We start from the raw sequence: 19,753 nt of genomic DNA, 5'->3' as shown, positions 1-19,753 counted from the left end.
ATAGTTCAGAAAAGGAAGTGTGTGTATTGATGTATGTAAATGAATATATGTGTATGTACACACACACACACACATAAGAACAAAGCAAATCTGAAATGTGGTGAAAGGTGTCCAGGAATTCTTTGTAATTCCTACAACTTTTGGGCAAGACTGAAGTTACTTTGGAGGAAAGGAATAGGGAAGCCCCTGGGGGAGGTCGGCAAACAGTTAAGGCCTCCGGCTAACGGAAGGGCTGGCAGCTCGAACCCACTGGGTGTGGCTTGAGTCCACCCAGGTTCAGATGCCTCATAAGAAAGTCCTGGCAATTTGCTTCCAAAAAACCAGCCTTTGAAAACCTATGGCTATACGAGTGCTGGTGGCATAGAGCCTGAGGCATCTGACTGCTAACCACCAGCCAATCCTCAGAAGGAAGGTTGGGCAATCTACTTCCATAGTGATACCGCCTCAGAAACCCAAGGAGGGGTCGCTACGAGTCGGAACTGACTCCACGGCAATGGTTACATTATATGTAAACCAAAGATTATAGTGCTCAGCAGGGGTAGGAGGCAGGGGGATGGGGAAGCTTTTGTTTGGGGGGCACTGAGTTTATGATAATAGGTGGTGGGATATTTGAGAAAAGGACAATAATAATGGTGGCATGACATGAAAAGTGTAATTAAAAAAACAAACCAGCTCACAGGATGCAGTCCTGCTCTGACGTGCCTTGGGGTTGCTGTGACTTGGAGTCAACTCCTCAGCAGCCGGTAAAGGCCTGGGAGGTTTTCCCACCAGGGTGAGAAGTCTGGCTGGGCTGGGGGTCCCTGTGCTGGATCCCACCCCACGGCCAGCCCCAGGGCCTTACCAAGCTGCTGTTGGCCTTCCCCGCGTGCGTCTCCATCTGCTGCCAGTATTTCTTGGATTCCTGGACAATGTCTTCATGGGTCATGCCTGGGAAGGGTGGAGGGGACCAGGTATCCCTGAGGAGCTCGGCAAGGTGAGAAGCAGCAGATCTCGGAGGGGCCAGAACCCCACAGGGCCCAGGGGGAGGAGTCCCACACCCGAGGGAGGCCCTGCCTCAGCAGGACATGGGGCCCAGGGAACCACTGATGCTCTCAGGCTCTGTTTGCTCATCTGCAAAGCGGGAACAGGAAGGCCTCCCCGAGCCCACCTGGAGACTGAGAGAAGACAAGGTAAGAGAGGGGGCAAATGCAGTGAGACGTGGCTCTGAACCATGGCACGGTGACGTCCCCCACCCCTGACGCTGGTGTCCCAGTCTCTGGGGCTGGCACCTCAGCACGCTTCCGTGACCCCTCAGTGGGGCCTCAGCCTCACCCTTGCGGGGCTGCCTCCAGCCTATTGGTTCTTTGAACTCTGTGTCTGCCTAGCCACCCAGCTCAACAGCTCACAGTGGGCAGGTTTGGAGGGGACGCTCACGGAGGGGCTGTGGTGAGTCCCTGCCAGCCAGCAGAGGGCACACACCCCAACCCGGAAGCCCAGATCCTCCCAAGCCTTCCCTGCCAACCTTGCAGCCCTCGAGGCCCAGCCTGGCGCCCTTCACGGCACCTGCCCTCCTCCTCCCAGCCCTCTCTCTAGCCCACCACTGGCTGCTTCCCGCTTTGTCCTGTGGGGTCTGCCCCACAGCAGTCACTCCTCACTGTGTGCCTGCTGGGCCAGCACTGGGCTCCATTTGCCTGGTGACGATTCCAAATGTCTACCACAGTCCAGCCTCTCCAAGAACTTCCAGACCCTGTCATCGGGCTGCCTGCTCAACGTGTCCCCTTGAAGTCCAGCAGGCCTCTCACACTCCCATGTCCCAAGCGGGGTCTTGAGAGTCCCCTCCAAATCTGCTGCTGCCCTAGTCCTCTTCTGCTGACAACACGGCAGCCCCATTCTTCCAGGCCCCGGGACAGAAACTCAGAGTCCACCTTGATGTTTTCCCTGTTTGCGAGCTCCTGTCTGGCCCATTAACAAACCCCTGGCTCCATCATCAAAACACACCCAGAATCTGTCCATGTCTCCCAGGCCTGGCTGGAGCCACCAGCCCCTCTCTGCAGTGGGCTCCCCACGATCTCCCTCCTCTGCCCTGGCCCTCTCATCTGTCTCCACCCTGCAGCCAGAGGGACTTTGAAAAACATGAATCAGATCATACGACTCCACCCACTTCAAACCCTCCAGACAAAGCACACAGCATTCAGAACAATCCCAAACGCTTACAGCCCAGAGACTTGCCCGCACCCTGGGCCCTGCTGAGGCCTCCTCTCCCATCCTCCTCCAGCCCCAGTTCACTCAGCTGCTGCACCCCATGGGCAGCCTTTCTGCACCAAACTTGCTCCCGCCCCAGGGCCTCCAGCCTTGCTGTTCTCTCTGCTCTGAATGTTCCGCCCTGCTCGCATGTCACCCTGATCGGTTCACCCGGAATACGCCCCACCCTGAGTCTGTCTCTGTGCCACCGCCTGTCCTCACAGCACTGATGCACGTCTGAAACGACAGCATGGTGTTCTGTGCACCACTATTTTGTTGTTAGATGCTGTCGCGTCAGTTCTGCCTCATACTGACTCTATGTACAATAGAAACATGAAGCACTGGCTGGTCCCGCTCCACCCTCACAACTGTTGCTATGTTTCAGCCCGCTGCCGCAGTCGCCATGGCAAGCCCGCTGCCACAGTCGCCGTGGCAAGCCGTCTTGTTGAGGGTCTTCCTCTTCTTCTGCTGACCTTGTACTTGACCAAGCATGATGTCCTTCTCCAGGGACCCGTCCCACCTCATAACATGTCCAAAGCATGTGAGATGAAGTTTCCCCATTCTTGCTTGCAAGGAGCATCTTGGCTGTACTTGTTCCAAGACAGATTCGTTTATCCCTCTGGAGGTCCATGGTATATTCCACATTCTTCACCAACACCATAACTCAGAGGATCCGTTCTTCTTTGGTCTTCCTTACTCATTGCCCAGCTCTCACATGCATACGAGGTGATGGAAAACATCATGGCTTGGGTGAGGCACAGCTTAGGCCTCAAACGGACATCTTCGCTTTTTAACAATTTCAAGAGATCTTTTGCAGCAGATTTGCCCAACGCAATGTGTTATTTGATTTCTTGACTGCTGCTTCTATGGGCATTGATTATTGATCCAAGTAAAATGAAATCCTTGACAACTTCAATCTTTTCTTCATTTATCGTGATACTTATTGGTCCAGTTGTGAGGATTTTCATTTTCTTTATGTTGAGTCGCAATCCATACTATATATATATATATAGCTATAGTCTTAGATCTTCATCAGTAAGTGCATCAAGTCCTCTTCACTGTCAGCAAGCAAGGAGTGAAGGTCGTGTCATCTGCTCCTCGCAGGCTGTTAATGAGTCTTCCTCCAACCATGATGCCATGGTCTTCTTCATATAGTCCAGCTTCTCGGACTATTTGCTCAGCATACAGATTGAATAGTATGGTGAAAGGATACAACCCTGACACACACCTTTCCTGATTTTGAACCATGTAGTGTCCCCTTGTTCTGTTTGAATGACAGCCTCCTGGTCTATGTACAGATGCCACATAAGCACAATGAAGTGTTCTGGAATTCTCATTCTTCCCAATGTTATCCATGACTTATTATGACCCACAGTCAAATGCCTTTTCATTGTCAATAAAACACAGGTAAACATCTTTCTGGTATCCTATACTATTATCCAAGACGCATCTGACATCAGCAATGATATCCTTCATTGCATGTCCTTTTCTGAATGTCGCTTGAATTTCTGGCAGTTCCCGTCTATGTACTGCTGCAACCAGTTTTTATAGAACCAACCATCTTCAGTAAAATTTTACTTATATGTGATATTAATAACATTGTTCTATAACTTCCACATTTTGTTGGATCATCTTTCTTTGGAATGGGCACAAATTTGGACCTCTTTCAGTCACTTGGCCAGTTAGCTATCTTCCAAATTTCCTGGCATAGATGAGCAAGTGTTTCCAGCATTGCATCCATTTGTTGAAACATCTCACTGGTATTCTGTCAGTTCCTAGACTCTTGTTTTTGGCTAATGCCTTCAGTGCAGCTTGGACTTCTTCCATTAATACCACTGGTTCTTAATCATATACCACCTCATGAAATGACTAAACATCGACCAGTTCTTTTTGGTACAGTGACTCTGTGTATTCCTTCCATCTTCTTTGGATGTTTCCTGCACCATTCAATATTTTCCTCATAAAATCCTTCAACATGGCAACTCAAGGCTTGAATTTTTTCTTCAGCTCTTTTAGCTTGAGAAATGATGAGTGTGTTCTTCCCTTTTGGCTTTCCAACTCAAGATCTTTGCACATTTCATTGTAATACTTTACTTTGTCCTCTCAAGCTGCCCTTTGAGCTCCTTTACTTCATCATTTCTTCCCACAAAACACTGCTGCTAAGTAAACTAAGACATGTACTCTGTGTGTGTGCAGGAGGGGGGACAGGCATCCCAGAGAAGCTGGAATACAGGATTATGGCTCTTTGTTCACTATCTCCATCACCTCTACTTACGAACGTAAGTTCTCTGAGATTAAGGGCTGCCATGTGTTCACTGCTGAATCCCTGGCCCAGAGCAGGTGCTCAACAAATCCTCGGTGGATGAAGGAATGATGAGTGAGGGAATGAATGAGCAAGCGGGTAAATGAGCAGCTATCTTTTCATCTCCTCAACAACTCCAGGAGACAAATGTTTTGATCCCCATTTCACAGATGAGCAAACGGAGGCACAGAGAGGGCAAGGGACTTACCGACGACCACTCAGGTAGTAAATACAGGGCCAGGAATGGGAGCCCAGGTCCGCCTGGCTCCAAAGTGCTGACCCCCTAGCAGTACCCGGACAAGGATAAACTCAGGGAGACTGGCAGCCTCCTGAGGGCAGAACCTGTCTCCTACGTGGTGTGCAGGACGCACACTTGCTCCAGAGAGTGTCTAGCCTCCACCTCCTCTGGATGCTTCTGCAGCACCCCGGGCACCTGCCGCTCCTACCCCAGCCTCCCCTTGGCCGCGTGAGGCTCACCTGAGTACTGCTGCAGCAGCCACACCTTGAGCTCAATGAAGCTGTGGGCGAAGTGGCAGCTGTCCTCCCGCAGGCAGCCGTAGCGCACCTCATGGCGGCACACGTCAAACTGGAAGTGCTCCTGGAACTGGCGGATCTTGGAGTACTTGAGGGAGGTGGAGCGGACGATGTGCACCAGGCACCTGGTGGGGAGGTGGGGCGGGGCCTGATGCACTCGGCAGTCCCCGCAACCCCCCGTCAAGCATCCCTGAGGACCACTCTTCCCGCTGCAAGGCCAGCCTAAGGAGAGACCTCCTCCTTGGGGCCTCCTGCCCTGTGGGCTGTTTCTAGAACACGGTCAGCTCAGGAGCTAAGAGATAAAGTCTACACTCCAGTAGTCCTGGTTTGAGTCCTACCTCGGGGCTTTCCTAGCTGTGGTCCCTCCCTCAGGCGAAGATCTGGGGCTAGCTCAGCAACAGAGCTGCCAATAGCAGGTGCCCCTGCTGGGGGGCTGGAGGGAGGGCAGCAGGTGCCCTGCTGGGAGGCTGGGGGAGGCCCGCAGGTGGGGGAGTATTTTCCTCAGGGCCCCACCTTGGTGCCTGGAGATGGCCTGCACCCAAAGGAATGGTCCTTGAGCACCCTCACTGAGTCAGGAAGCTGAATGACCCTCCCTCTGACCCCAGGAAATCAGGATCATCATTTCCTCTGCAGATGAGGAAACTATGGGTCAGAGCGCTCACAGGACATATGGCAGGCACCGGCCGGGCTGGGATTTGAACTTGGGTCTGTCTGATGCCAGGGGCTGGGCTGTAGCACTCACACTGGGGCAGAGCCACAGGGAGGAAGCGGGTGCAAAGGGGGATGGCGATGCATCCAGCCCCCTTGCACCATCTCCCATGGGTGCTGCTCAGGGGAGGACACGAGACAGGCCTGGTCCCACCCCCTGCCTGCTGAGTACGCTATTCCGAGGTCTCAGTTTTCTCATCTGTAAAATGGACACTCCCACGCCCCACAGAGTCACTGAGATGTGAACGCCTAGGAGGACCCCTGGAGTGGGGGAGGTGCTCAAGCGTGCTTCCGGCCTTCCCGGGACGGCAAAGAGCACACCCAAATCTGGCCCTGGCCCTGGACAGCCAGGGGCACCCATGGGCCTCAGCTGGTGCCTAGTCATGGGGGCTGCTGTGGGGCTCCCCTCCTGCCTTGCCCCTGCCCCCAGGCCCAGAGGCCGGGCCGCGGCCGCTTACTTGTTGTTGTAGAAGCTGTGCTTGGCGGCCAGGTTCGAGCAGACGGATGGAGAGTCCTTGGTGCCTTTGCTGATGATCCGGGGTTTACTGTCAAAGCAGATCTGCCCAGGGAGGCAGTGGGCTGGGACCCTGCGTGGCCTCCCAAGTTGGGGGCAGGCCGGGACCCCGCATGGTCACCCAGGAAGTGGGTGGGGGAACCCACATAGCCACCCAGGTTGGGGGGGGAACCTACATGGCCACCCAGGTTAGGGGCAGGCCAGGACCCCACATGGTCTCAGGGAGAAAGTGGGGGATCCTGTGTGGCCTCCAAAGTTGGGGGCAGGCCAGAACTCCACATGACCACCCTGGGAGAGGATGGGGATACCCCCATGGCCACCCAGGTTAAAGGTGGGCCAGGACCACACACAGTCACCTGGGGAGAGGGTGGGAGACCCCACATGACCACTCAGGTCCCTGCATGGCCACCTGGGAAGAGGGTGGGCCAGGATCCTTCATAGACACTTGGGGAGAGGGTGGGGGACCTCACAAGGCCACCTGGGGAGGGGGTGTGCCCGGATCCTGCACGGATACTTTGGGAGAGGGCAAAGGGACCCTCATACCCTGCCCTGGGTTGAGAGAGTGAGGAAGTGGATCCCAGGGTCTGTGACCCCATCTCTGGCTGTGCTTACAGATGACATGGGCCTGGGCTCCTATTCTCTCCCTCCTCTCTGACTGCCCCACTCCAAATGCCTGGGGCAGGGGGTTACCCTTGTCAGCCTCAGTGGGGACAAGCACACAGGCTGTGGCCCACAGGCTCGCTGTGAAAGGTACAGGGGATGCCAGAAGGGCAGCGGCTTTGAAACTGCCCACTGTGACTCCAGCCCACGGATCCCTAACAGAAGACGGAGGTGTGCCAGGCTGGGCCACACCCCACTCACTAGGAGTCCACACTGGCCCTGCCTGGACCCAGATCAGACACGCTCCTCCCTCAACATGCCACACCTAGCTAGGGAAACTGGGGGCCAAGCTCGCCCCTGAGCCCGAGTGAGGTCTCTGTGACAACTCTAGGGAGAGAACTAACAGCTCAGTGGAGGTTGGGAGACTGGAGCCTCCAGGAGTCAGAGATGCAGAAACACAGGGAGAGTGTTGGGGGGAGGGGTGAGAAATGGGGCAGCACCCACCACACTGTGCCCACAACGGGGATTTGCGGGCAGCCCTGCGCAAGGCCCCAGCAGGCCTGCTTCACAGGCTGTGAGGACCCTCAGTAGCAGCTGGTGCTGGGGGATGGACATGGGCTCCAGGCACCAACTGCCTCGGTGTGAGCCTCAGGTCTGCCCTAAGCCAGCCATGCAGCCTCAGGGCAACCATTCTAGCTCCCCAAGCCTCAGCTTCAGGGTCCGTGAAATGGGGACAATCGTATCTGCCAGGCGGGGCTGCTGGGAGGACTGGATGAGGACCTGAAGGACCTGGCTCAGAGCCTGGAGGGAACCGGCCATCAGGAAGAACAGGCGTGAGGCTATTCTCTCTGGCCTTAACTTCCTGTCTCTGGCCTTAACTTCCTCCTCCACAAAATGAGGGGGATGGCTAGGATCGGGGCTCTAGCGTGACAGGATCTGCAGCCCTAATGCTTCTGACAGTCCGGGAACCTGCTGATTCGAGTCCTGCCTCTCCATACTCCAGGCCTGACATTCCATGATCGAGTGTGCCAGGGAGCATCCCCCAGGCCTGCGGCACGGTGGACTGAGCAGGGGCGGGGCGGGGCGGGTACCTCGCAGAGGAAGGTGAAGATGCCCTGGTGCTCCTTGAGGAGCTTGGCGATGGTGAGGCTGCCGCGCCGGACGCCCCCCAGCGGGTCGAAGAGCAGGTCCCGGTTGAGGGTGCCCTTCCGCTCCTCGGTCCACACGTCGATCTCCTCCTGATGGTAGGCGAAGGTGCAGTTATCCCCGTACTTACAGTCCTGCTTGTTAATCATGTCTGCAAAGAGGCAACAGGACACACGTTCCGCCAGGCGGGGACGGCAGCCCGCAGAGCCACCATGGCCACTACTGTGTGCGGTGGCCCTGGGCGGGTCGCAGGTCCTCGCTGTCCCAGGTTGGGGTGGCCAGCCTGTCTCATACAAGGAGTCTGGAGGAGCACAGCCCTTCCTAAAGGCTAGGTGTCCTTCTCTGCTCTCTACTGGGGTGGCGTTTGGTAGGGGAGCCTGAAGCTTCACCTGAAAAGGTGACTCTCACTTGTGCTGTCCTTACCCCACAGGGTCAACTAAGATGGAAGGTATGAAAAGGGCTTTACAGATGCACATGCCTGTACGGAACTAGGAGTGCCTCTAAGAGACAACTATCGAACTCATCTCCTCTGGAGCAAAGGAGAAAGAAGGGAAGGATGACTTAGAAAGAAACCAGATGACAGATGAATAGCCTATACAAACCATGGTCTCATCTACCCTGAAATCAGAACTAGATGGTGCCCGGCTCCCACTAATGATGGGGCCACAATAAATGGATCCTGACATAACAGAAGAAAAATGTGGAAGAGAACTCAGATTCTTGAAAAGTCCTGATGCACTAGACTAGCTGAGACTGGAAGACTCCCTGAGAACACTGCCCTGAGATGCTCCATAAACCTGGAATGGAAACTACCCCCTGAAAGCACCTTTTAGCTAAATAATAGAGTGGCTCGTTAAGAATATTACTCATGATTGTGGTGACTTCTTGGCCACAGTCAGCTATCTGGAGGGAGTAGTTGGACCTGTGGGCTTGGGACCATGGTTGCAGGAGACATCCAGCTCCATGGCATAACATACTACACCAAAACACTGTTCCACCTCCTACTTTAGTGAGTAGCAACTGGGATCTTAAAAGCTTGCAAGTGACCATCTAAATGCAACGATGGGTCTCTCCTCATTCAGAGCAAAGAGGAGTGAAGAAAAACAAAGACGCATGGAAACAATTAGTCCAAGGGACCAGTAGATTATGTGATCCTCAGCCTATATGACCATGAGACCAGAAGAACTAGATGGTGCCTGGCTACCACTGTCAACCACTCGGAGGAGGATCTATGTAGCAGATCTTGGATAGAGTGGGAGAACAATGTAGAACAAAACTCAAAATTATATAAAAGACCAGTCTTGCTGGTCTGATGGAGCCTGATGAAATCCCTGAGACTAGGACCTCTGGTAGCATAGTGGCTAAAGCACTTGACTGCTAACCAGAAGGCTGGCGGTTCAAACCCACCAGCCACTCCTCGGAAGGAAGGTTGGGCAATCCTACTTCCGTAGTGATACTGCCTCGGAAACCCAAGGAGGGGTCGCTATGAGTCGGGGCCGACTCGACGGCACATAACAACAACAACAACAACATGGCCTCTAGCTGCCCTTCAGTCTGGAATTGGACTCTGTGGAAGTTAAATTTGTGTGTCAACTTGGCTGGGCCTGGTTGAGTGGCTGGCCAGCTGAATGTAGTATTCCCCATGGTGAGACTGGTAATTAACTCTATGGTGGAGCAGCTGAGTAGCTGCTTTGGGTATGTGGTCTGCTTCCCGAATATAAGAAACAGTTTGGGAATGGTCTCTAGCTTATGGCAGGCCTGAACTCTGCATGTAGCCGTGTCGTTGTTCAGCAGCCTGCCATGCTCTGCCAACCTTGGGGCTTTCAATGGACTTGAGTTAATGGCCTGCCGTGTGGTTTGGTAACATCAGGACTGTTCCTTTTAACTTGTCAACCTTGGGGGTTCTCAACATCAGCAACCAGCAGCTGAGTGAAGAAAAGCCTCTAACTCCAGTGGGCTGGGAGCAGGAGACAGAGCTGGACCCCAAGGTTGAGGGGCTTTCACCCAGCTCCTAGAGCCTGGCACTTTGAACTCAGACTTAAAGCCTCCAAAATTGTAAGAATAAACTCCTGTTTGTTAAGGCCATCCCATTGGTGGTATATTCCTCTCAGAGAGGCACTAGGGAACCAGAACAAAATCACTCCTGTGACTTCTAGACAAATAAAAGACCAGGATACAGGCTGAACATTTACATCAGGTAGATACACTACTTGGAGAGATCAATCATGGGAGAATAGAAGGGCTGTTTATGCACAGGGTGATAGCTCAGGGGGCAGGAGTGCATGGAAGGGAAGGACACAGAGAAGAGGTAACTATGAGGAGAAAGTGGGAAGGGAGCTGTTACATTGTGGGAGAATGCAGTCAATCTCATGAAATAAAGTGTATGTGAACTGCCATATAGAAAAGGAAGTTGCTCTATAAACTTTCACCCAAATCACACACACAAAAAAATTATCTGTCTGATACCAAATGGTCCACAATTGCTTTAGAGCAATGATGAAAGGGGACAGGGACAGGGAGACCAGACGGCTGGAAGGGAATGAATGAGAAGGGGAACCCATTGTGAGAAACCTAATGGTGTCTGAGCAGTGTGCACAGTGATGGTTAACTTGTTAAATTGGAACCTAACCTGCTGTGGAAGGTGTCACCAAAAAGACAATAAAACATTATTTAAAAATGAATAAATGAGTGTTTTTTTCATTACTCTTCACCAGGAAAGTAACAGTGTGGGGTTAAGACACGGGCTTTGGCATCACAGAATTGGGCTGGGATCCAGCTGGGTGACTCTGGGTAAGTTATTCTCTGAGCCTCAGTTGCCTTTTCCATAAACTGAGGGTTTAAATGAGATAAAAAAAATAAATAAACTGCCGGGGTGCCAGGGTGCCTGGGAGTCTGGAGCAAGGGAAGCAGGCCTGGGATCCGAAGCCCTGCTGTTTCCCGGTCATGGGGGCTTTTTCTTTCCCTCCCTCCCTCCTCCTGGCCTCTGAGGAGGCCTGTCTCGCCTCTCTGCTGGGCTCTGGAAACACAAGGAATGTGGAACTGCAGCCATGCCTGGAGACCACTTTCCAGCCAGACAACAGACAGGCTCATAAAATAAACAATAACACCAAGAGGAACGTGTCCTTAGAACAATCAATTAGACGAGATCAAAGGACGACGTTTGCCCAAAGTAAAGATGAGAAGGCAGGGAGGGGCAGAAAAATCCAGAGGAAAGGCAACGGGGACCCCAGGGCAGAAATGGGAAGCGTGCTGACACACTGTGGGGAATGCAACCAAAGTCGTGGACACTCAATGTGCAAACTGTTGAATGGGAACTAATGTGGTCTGTGAACTTTCACCTAAAGCACAACTGGGAAAAAAAAGACAGACAAACATAAGGAGAAGCAGTTGGGTCCACAGGCTAACTGTCAGACTGTCACTGGGGCTCCAAACCCAGGGCTGGGGTGCAAGTGCGATTGGGGGAGACACTGCAGAGAAGAGCGTCCCAAGACCCAAGGGGACACATGGAGGAGGAGCAGAGGGTGAGCATGAGAAGTTAAAGGGCACAGTGTGTGCGAGGGAGCCAGGAGAGGGGCAGCACTGGGGAAAGGCTTAGGGCAGACAGGTGGGAGGGGCCGGGGGCCTTAGCAGCCTCATCGTAGAGTCTGCGCTTCATCTCATTGGCCATGGGGAGTGGTCTTGGAGGACTTCAAGCCCAGGGTGTTTTATTTAATAAGACCGGCCTGGTTGCAGGGTGAACAGTGAGTGGGTCCAAGAAGCCCAGGGTGGGCCTACTGCCATGGCCAGGGCAGGTCTGGGGGGAGCTGGGGTATGCTGGCAGAGTTGTTTTGGGGTACACTATGCAGAGCTTAACAGAATCATGACTACTCTTGTTCTGCCATACAGGCTGGCCCAAGATGCTTCGTTGGGGAACAGAGGAAAGAGCTTAAGGTACACACAAGGGTCTAACTAATGTTGACCCACTGACATGAGCCAGGAGCGAGGACAATGACAACCTAACCATCACCAAAGGCTGATGGGAGCTCTGGTGGCATAGTGCTTAGGCATTTGACTGCTAACCAGAAGGCTAGTGATTCAAATCTACCAGCCACTCCTTGGAAGGAAGGTTGGGCAATCTACTTCCGTAGAGATACCGCCTTGGAAACCCAAGGAGGGGTCGCCATGACTCGGAATCGACTTGCTGCAGGAAATGGTTTCTAATGCCCATCAAGCCCTTACTAGATGCCAGTCCTGCTTCACATGGCTCCTTCTCATGTCCTCCCAACAGAGGGGACACTGAGTGGCACGCTGAGCTCTCTCCATCACTATCTGACCCTCACGATCGAGAGTGCAGCCTGCGGTGTGGTGGCCAAACGCCCCTCGCCTCCCTGAGGAGGCCAGTCAGAGGGACAAGAGGTGCTCCTTCAGATGTGGCCTCAGGTTCCTCGGGGACTCCCGGAGCCCCAGGTGGGCTGAGGACCGCCTGCTCTGTCTCCCGCAGAGGCTGTGGGGGGAGCAGCAGGGCTGACAGCCCCACCCCCTGCCACCACCCACTCACCTTTGCACAGGTAGTAGGAGCCCACGAAGCTGGTCTTGGTGGGCCGGGGCCGGATGCGTTTCCAAGTCTGGTCCTCGGCACTCCGGAGCCGGCCGAGCAGGATGTCCCGCTTACACTTGTGTTCCAGGCCCTCACGGTGGGTGTAGTCACCTGCCCTGGGGCCTGTGGCAGCGGTAGATGGGGACATATTCTGGAAACAGAACTGAAGGATCCTAGCTGGTGGGCCCAAGCCGTAAGTGGGACTCAGCCCTTTTACCAGCCAGAAAACCCAGCTCCCCTCACCTGGGGCTCCCACTGGCCCCGCCACACCCTCCCCTGCTTTATGCACCTGGGAGGCTATGTGTTGAGGGGAGGGCCCCTCCAAGGAAGCCCTTCATGGCACCCTTTCTAACACCACCCTGACTCTAGAGTGAACCTGACTGTTTGAGTGGTTCTGAAGACACCGACTGGCTGAGAGCAGCCCCGCAGGTAGGCCCTTCCCTTTTCTGCCCTGGAATGCCATGTCCGGATTCATGCTTCCTCTTCCACTCCTTTCCCTTCCCTGGTCCTCTCAAACCTTTTGACCAGTGGGCAGGGGTAGGGGAGGACCTTGTAACCCTCAGAGACCAAGAGGAACCAGCCAAGTGTTGCCAGCAAGGCCTTCGTTGAGCTCCCAGGTGGAGGAAGTGGGGATACCTGGATTGGGGAGGCAGCTTGAGCTCCCCACAAGAAAGAATTTCCTTATGGGCAGAGCCTTCCCACAAGAGAATGGACTGTCCCCCACCCCAGCAGGTCTGGGGGCCATACAGAGGATGGACCTGTAGTGGCTGGACAATAGCAACAAGATGCCCCCTAAGTTCCTGTCAATGCCAACACTTCTGAAATTAGGAATTCCAGACTGCTCAGATTTTTAATACAGCAGTTAAGAATTACCTGGGAATTAGATTAACTGGGATCCCTGGAGAACATCATCCTAAAATTTTAGGACCATGGGATTCTGGCAAATGGAATGCCATGAGTCTCAAACTCAAACCAAACTCACTGCCAGAGTCAATTTGGATTCATAGTGACCCCTATAGAGTTTCCAAAGCTGTAAATCTTTATGGAAGCATATTACCTCATCTTCTTCCACAGAGTGGCTGGTGGGTTCGAACCACTGACCTTCGGTTAGTAGCCAAATGCCTTAACCACTACACCACCAGAGCCCCTTGCCATGAGTCTAAGACTCTGGAATTCTGAGAATTTAGGCATCTTGAATATGATTATCAGCTCTGGGTCTCCATTCTGAACGGCTTCCTATTGTCCTGACTTGTAGGACCTGGGAAACAAGAACTCCATTTCCCAGACTCCTCTGCTGCCTAGGTTCTGGGTAAGGCTTAAGCCCACCCAATGAGATGCCCTCGTGTGAGAGGGGGATGCCACAGAGGAGCGGTGCAGGCTGCTTCTCCGGCTGCAGCAGCCATATGGACTCTGCACTCCACGGCCAGCTGCCAGCCCAAGGGCCTCGAGGCCACCTTGACACAGCCAGCAGTTTCCTGCAGCTTTCTGACGTCGGCGTGAGAGCAGCACAGGCTGACTTCCGGTCCTTGGCTGGTGGAGAGGTGGCCTCAAGGGCCAGCGGAACCTGGCTTCTGCTCCTCTGGTCTTTCCGACAGTTTTGGAAGTGCCCGACTCCCTTCAGCATCGCTTCAGCTCCAAATACCCGGACTGGTTTCTATTTTGCTGACTACCCTCTGGCAAGCTCTCTAAATTCTGGGCTTCTAAACGCCAGCGACTCTTGGCATCTCTGGGGCAGAGGGTGCGTTGTCAGAGGTGCAGCCTTACCTGTCTTGGGGTAGCAGAGCTGGCAGGCCTGCTTGAACTCGTGAGTGGCAGCCAAGGGGTTCTTGATGAGCAAGGCAGTGTTGGGCATGGAGGGCTCTGGCTGTGACAGGAGAAGGGCGGCCATCTTGGATAGTGGAGGGTGGCTGGGGCCACCAGGGCCAGCCTGGGGCACCAGGGGGCATGCTATGACCCTCCTCAACCCATCCAACAACAGAACTGTAGCTGGGACCCTCCGCTTCCTCCCAGCCCAAAGCTTCTTGTGACATGGCCCAAAACCCAGGACATCAGGACTGGCCCCGTTTTGGGAAGCAAGTGGGGAGGCTAATGGAGGTAGGTGGGTGACAGTGATCTAGGTCCCAAACCTTTCCTTGGATGAAAGCAGAGAAACAAGAGGGGCTCTATGCACGACCCCCCAGCTTCAACCCCCAACACCTTTGACCCAAGCCATCAGGAGATGAATAGGAAGGCAAGACTCAGAGAGACTGGGTGACATCCACAGGGCCATGCAGCCAGTGTCTTGCTGAGGTGAGTACAGGCTGTCTAACGCCTGGCCAGGTGCTCTCTTAAATGCAGAACCTGGTCAGTCTGGAAACCAAGGATAGTACCAGTCCCGGGAGGTCACTTAACTCCTCTGGGCCTTGCCGCCCTCTTCCATCAGAGAAGGGTGAGGAAGGGTTAGAAGAGGTCATCTCTGGCCCATTGACTCTGAGGATGCCCCGTCTGGTCCTCCATATTGTGGTGGGGGTTTGCCACCCTTTATCCCATTCAGAGGGCTCAGTCCTCATTCTAGAGCCCACCCAGGAGGGCAGAAGGGGTCTGGTCACAGATCCCACCCGCGTCACTCACCGAGGGGGCTGGCTTCTGAGTGCTGCTTGGAGGACAATGGTCCTGCGCAGTGGTCTCCTCTGGGGACGGAGAAGACGGGGTCACCTGCCTGGCTTACAGGTCCTCTGAGGTCAGCCTCGAGTCTCACAATGTCACCCCCAACGCCCCTCCGGCCAACTGCTCTGCGGGTCCACCATCCACTCCCACTGTTCCCTCTGCCTGGCAAACAGTGGTCTTTCCTTCAAGATACCTCTCAGCCATCACCTTCTCCCAGAAGTCTTGGCCCTGAGGCTGGGAAGCCTTTTTTGGGCCTCTCTCAGCTGTGAGCACCCTGAGTCTATCTTACTGTCTGAGAGTGACTTCCTTGAGGCTCATGTGGGTCCACTTCCTATTTGGGTTCCTGGCACTCAGCCCAAGTGGTACTGGCAACACAAGGCCTTGTGCCCTCCCCATGTGCTCATGATCATCCCCGTGGGGTCACAGTCTCGCCAGCCAGGAGCTCTGGCATCCTGAATGACCCAGCTCAGCTCTGTCTGATGTTGCACAAGATTGCTGGCTCTTGGGCTCGGCCCCCAGTACTGGGCTGAGGTGGCACAGCAGTGCACAGACATGGTCTCGGCCCCAGCTTACAAAGGCAGCCAGGGCAGACATGCCAGTTCTACACTTATCAGCTGAATGACCCTAGGTGAGTCACTTACCCTTTCTGAACCTCAACACACTCATCTGTAAACCAGGGGTACCTCTGCCTCTCAAGGAGAACCCTCAGAGAACCCTCCCCAGGAGAACCCTGCAGATGGGATGGTCCTCTGAAAACCGTCTTAGGAGGTGGGGTGAAGGTGCCGCCCAGGCCTCACCCATGGAGAAGGAGTCGGGCTTGTCCAACGAGCTGCGAGTGGACCCGAAGCTGTCGAGCACGTCCAGCCGTGTCTCGGAGTACGGCAGCAGGTCCAGGGAGTCCAGGGCAGAGCCTGGGGCGTCGAGGGCATCCAGCATGGAGGCAGCCAGCTTCTTGGAGGAGTCCATGACGAGGCCAAAAGAGGCAGGGGGCAGCGGGCTGGAGACAGGGACGGAGCCGCCCACCACGGGCGGCAGCAGCGGGGTTCCACCGGGAAACACGGGTATCAGCTGGGGCAACTCACTGGGCAGGCCGCCACCAGGCAGGCCTCCCTGGACCAGAGACTGGAAGGGGGACAGAGAGGAGGGGTCACAGGGGAGTACAGAATCGGGAGCTCTGGACCTCAGTGCCCAGCCTGTCCGGTGGGAGGGACAAGGGCCTCTATGATCCTCAATTCTTGGCAGCTTCATGCCGGGGGAGGGCACAGGGGAGCAGAAGGGCAGTGGCACCCTCACCAGCGAGTCCAGGAGGGTGTCCAGCTCCGGACCAAAGACGTCCCCGTCGGAGAAGTCGTCCAGGCTCTCGGTGCTGGGGAGGACCCTGCCGCCATCCAGGGGGGCCAGCAGGTCCAGAACGTGGGGGAACAGGGGCATCGTGGGGGTGGAGGGCAGGGGGGCCGGGGAGCCTCGCGGGTCCACATAGCAGTCTGTGGAGGGGGGTGGGCTCAGCAGTCACAGGGGGTCCTGCTTGGTGGAGGGGGAGGTGTTCCAGGGCCCTGGGGTCCTCCTCCAACACCTCTTCTCTGCCCCCCAGCTCCTGCCAGGAACCCTGCCTGCCCTGATGGCCCAGTCCCTTGGTGAACGCTCAGCAGTGGTCAAGGATGGTGTCTCACAGCAGGAGAGGGCCCCTTAGTCTCTCCCAACAGGCTGACGGGCTAGTTAGTTCAGGCTCGAATATCCATAATCATTGCCTCCTCCTTCTGGGGTAAGCAACTCTCTCTCCGAGGACGCTAAGAACACGTGCCCTTTCTTGGAAGCCAGTGAGGAGAGATGCTGAAAGAGGCGGCCTTTGGGGGCGGGCAGAGGACACAGGCCGGCCTGTGTCCCCTCCAAGGGCCTGCTGTTCCTCAGTCCCCCATTGTCTTTCATGTCTCGGGGAGTCCCCAGGGCAGACAGCCCCTAAGAAGCCTCTGTCTACAGGTCTGCAGCTATAGGGCTTTGAGGTGCCTGACCTCCCAGGGGTCTTGGGGTGAGGGGCTGAGGCCTCCCTTGTGCCGCAGGTCCCCCAGTCCCCCTATTCCAGGGACACTACCTGTTTCGATATCATCGATGGACCCCAATCCATTGGAAGTTCCCTGTGGAGAGGAGGGAAGGGGGGATCAGGTGGGAAGGCTCTGTTGCCAGCATTCAGGGTCCCCTGGGCTCTCTCCTCCCCACGATCACTGCTCGCGACCTGCAGAGGGGCGCCTGGGGCACCGACAGAACCAGCACGTAGCCCCTTTGCTGCCCACGGTTCCCACTCTCTACCATGATTTCCACAGACATTTTGACTTTTGACTCAAGAAATGCCCCCTGAAAAATCATAACAAAAGACCCGGTGAGACCCCTGAGACTGTGGCCCCCAGCTGCCCTATAGGCCTAGAATTGAACCCACTCCTGTGGCTTCCAGCCAAACAAAAGACAGGCATATAGGGTGAACATTTACATTAGGCAGATAACACTCCTTGGAGAGATCGATCGAGACAGAACAGGACAGTGTTTGCACAGGGAGACATCTGGAGGGTGGGGTGGAGGGCCAGGAGTATGGGAGGGAAGGACACAGGGAAGAGGTAACCATGGGGAAGAAGCGGGAAGAGAGCTTTCTGTGGGGACTGCAGTCAATGTCATATGACAAAACGTGTATGAACTGCTGTATGGAAAATGAATTTGCTCTGTAAATTTTCACCCAAATCACAATTAAAAAAAAGAAAGAAAGAAAGAAATGCTCCCTGGGAATGGGAGGAGGTGGAGGCGCCCAGGGTGAGGGCTGCCAGGCCCCCTGTCCCACCAGGGTCAGCCTGGGAGGGGGGGTTCTGAGGGAACAAATGAAACAGCTGGAGAGCATCTGGAGGAAGGGAGGCTTGCCGCCACCTTGCTGTATGACACTGGCCGAGTTTCCTCTCCACTTTGTGCCTCAATTTCCCCGTATGTATGAGGCAGACAGCCTCCAGGCTCTGTCAGGGCTCTTATGGCCTGTCCTTCACTCTCCAGAACTCCTCGAAGTCCACTCAAGCAGCCTCTGTGGGGTGAGCGTGCTGGGCCTACTGTGACCCCCAGGTCAAGCCAGGCCTGAGTGGCTACACAAGGATATGGCCCTTAGAGTGGAGAGGGGAGACTGCAGCTAGCAGCCGTTCCCACCCATCGTGCCCCCATGGGTCCCTCCTTCTCAGGTGACACAGTGCTTCCCTCCTCTACCCTGGCTGAGGGTCAGACACCCCCGTTTCACAGGAACAGAAGTAGGTCAGAGATGAAAAGCCTGTGTCCGAGGGCACAGCAGCAGACGGTCACACTGGCTCTTAACTGTCAGTCTGAAGCCTGAGATTCCCCTCCCACCTCTGGGCAGCAGCCCCCAGGGGAGAGGAGCACTGGGCAGAGGTGCAGGGAAGGTCTCAGTGAGGAGGGGACGATGAACAAAGACAGGAGAGAAAGGGCAGGCGGAGCAGGGGAGACATTCAAGGCAGAGTGAGCCAGAAGCAGGACCCAGAGGCTCCGACTCACAGACGGGTCAGTGAGATGAGTCAGGAGGGGCCGCGCAAGGAAAAAGCCAACTGGACCAGACTGCTCAGGCACTGTCCTGGCCGGGGCCTGTGAACAAGGCTACCACTACGGCCAGCAGCAGCCATGGCCCATCTGACGCTTGCTGCTGTGGTCACAGGAGGCACCTCGTGGGAAGGTGGGGTGCTGTGGGTCCGGAGCCCAGGCCAAGCCTCCAGTCCCCTCTTCCCAGGGCACACACCTGGTTCACAGCAATGGGACCGGGACAGCGTGGAACTCAGCTCTCAGCCTGATGGCCTGGACCTACCTCCCAGGGTTGTTCACACCCCAGAGAGTGAAGTCAAAGCCCTCGGGGTGGGTGAACAGGTTAGCACCGGGGGTGGGAAAGGGGCTCAGGGTCCCAGCCTCATCCTACCTGATCAGCCATGCCAGCCACCGTGCCATTACTGAGCAGAGAAAAGGTTTCCAGTTCCTGCCAGAAATCAGAGAGAGGTGGGACGAGATGAAGATTCTGGAAGGATGCCCAGGTCCCATCAACGAGGGCAGCAGAGGGCCCGACACAGGCAGTCAGGGGACCCCAGGCTGCCGGAGCCGCCTGGCCTGCTCTCAGGGCCCGTCCCTCTGTGCAGGGGCTGGGTGTGATCAGGGTGCTCTCTTCCTCCAACCATGACCCAAGCAGTGTCTCTGTATAAGCACTCCTGCTGTATACCAGGGAGCTCTGGTAGCGTAGTGCCTAAGGCACTTGATTGCTAACCAGAAGGCTGGTAGTTCCAACCCACCAGACACTCCTCGGAAGAAAGATGGGGCACTTTCATAGTGATACTGCCTCGGAAACCCAAGGAGGGGTTGCTATGAGTCGGGTCCAACTCGACAGCACATAACAACAACAACAACAACAACAACTGTGTGCAAGGCAGGCACCAGGTAGAGTCTCAAACGGCTTCCCATTTCAATCCTCCCGTTAGTTCACCGTTAG

At 55.2% G+C, this 19,753-nt stretch overlaps 1 protein-coding gene across 1 annotated transcript in view; it reads right to left on the bottom strand.

Annotated features, from left to right (window-relative positions):
* The window catches only part of ZC3H7B (zinc finger CCCH-type containing 7B), a 40,067-nt gene that overhangs the window by 8,150 nt on the left and 12,164 nt on the right, over positions 1 to 19,753 (bottom strand). The window contains exons 5-15 of the mRNA XM_007941777.1: positions 19,193 to 19,249; positions 17,336 to 17,378; positions 16,540 to 16,730; positions 16,044 to 16,368; positions 15,211 to 15,269; positions 14,365 to 14,464; positions 12,562 to 12,723; positions 7,970 to 8,175; positions 6,223 to 6,323; positions 5,000 to 5,181; positions 842 to 927 (exon numbers count right to left, since the gene is read on the bottom strand). Of these exons, the coding sequence (XP_007939968.1) occupies positions 842 to 927; positions 5,000 to 5,181; positions 6,223 to 6,323; positions 7,970 to 8,175; positions 12,562 to 12,723; positions 14,365 to 14,464; positions 15,211 to 15,269; positions 16,044 to 16,368; positions 16,540 to 16,730; positions 17,336 to 17,378; positions 19,193 to 19,249 (1,512 nt within the window). The remainder of the gene's footprint in view (positions 1 to 841; positions 928 to 4,999; positions 5,182 to 6,222; positions 6,324 to 7,969; positions 8,176 to 12,561; positions 12,724 to 14,364; positions 14,465 to 15,210; positions 15,270 to 16,043; positions 16,369 to 16,539; positions 16,731 to 17,335; positions 17,379 to 19,192; positions 19,250 to 19,753) is intronic.

The sequence above is a fragment of the Orycteropus afer genome, unplaced genomic scaffold, assembly GCF_000298275.1.
Source record: "Orycteropus afer afer isolate SDZICR_OR568_19922 unplaced genomic scaffold, OryAfe1.0 scaffold00083, whole genome shotgun sequence".
NCBI lineage: Eukaryota > Metazoa > Chordata > Mammalia > Tubulidentata > Orycteropodidae > Orycteropus > Orycteropus afer.
The sequence above is the reverse complement of the archived record's forward strand: the minus strand, read 5'-3'. Positions and strand labels throughout refer to the sequence as shown.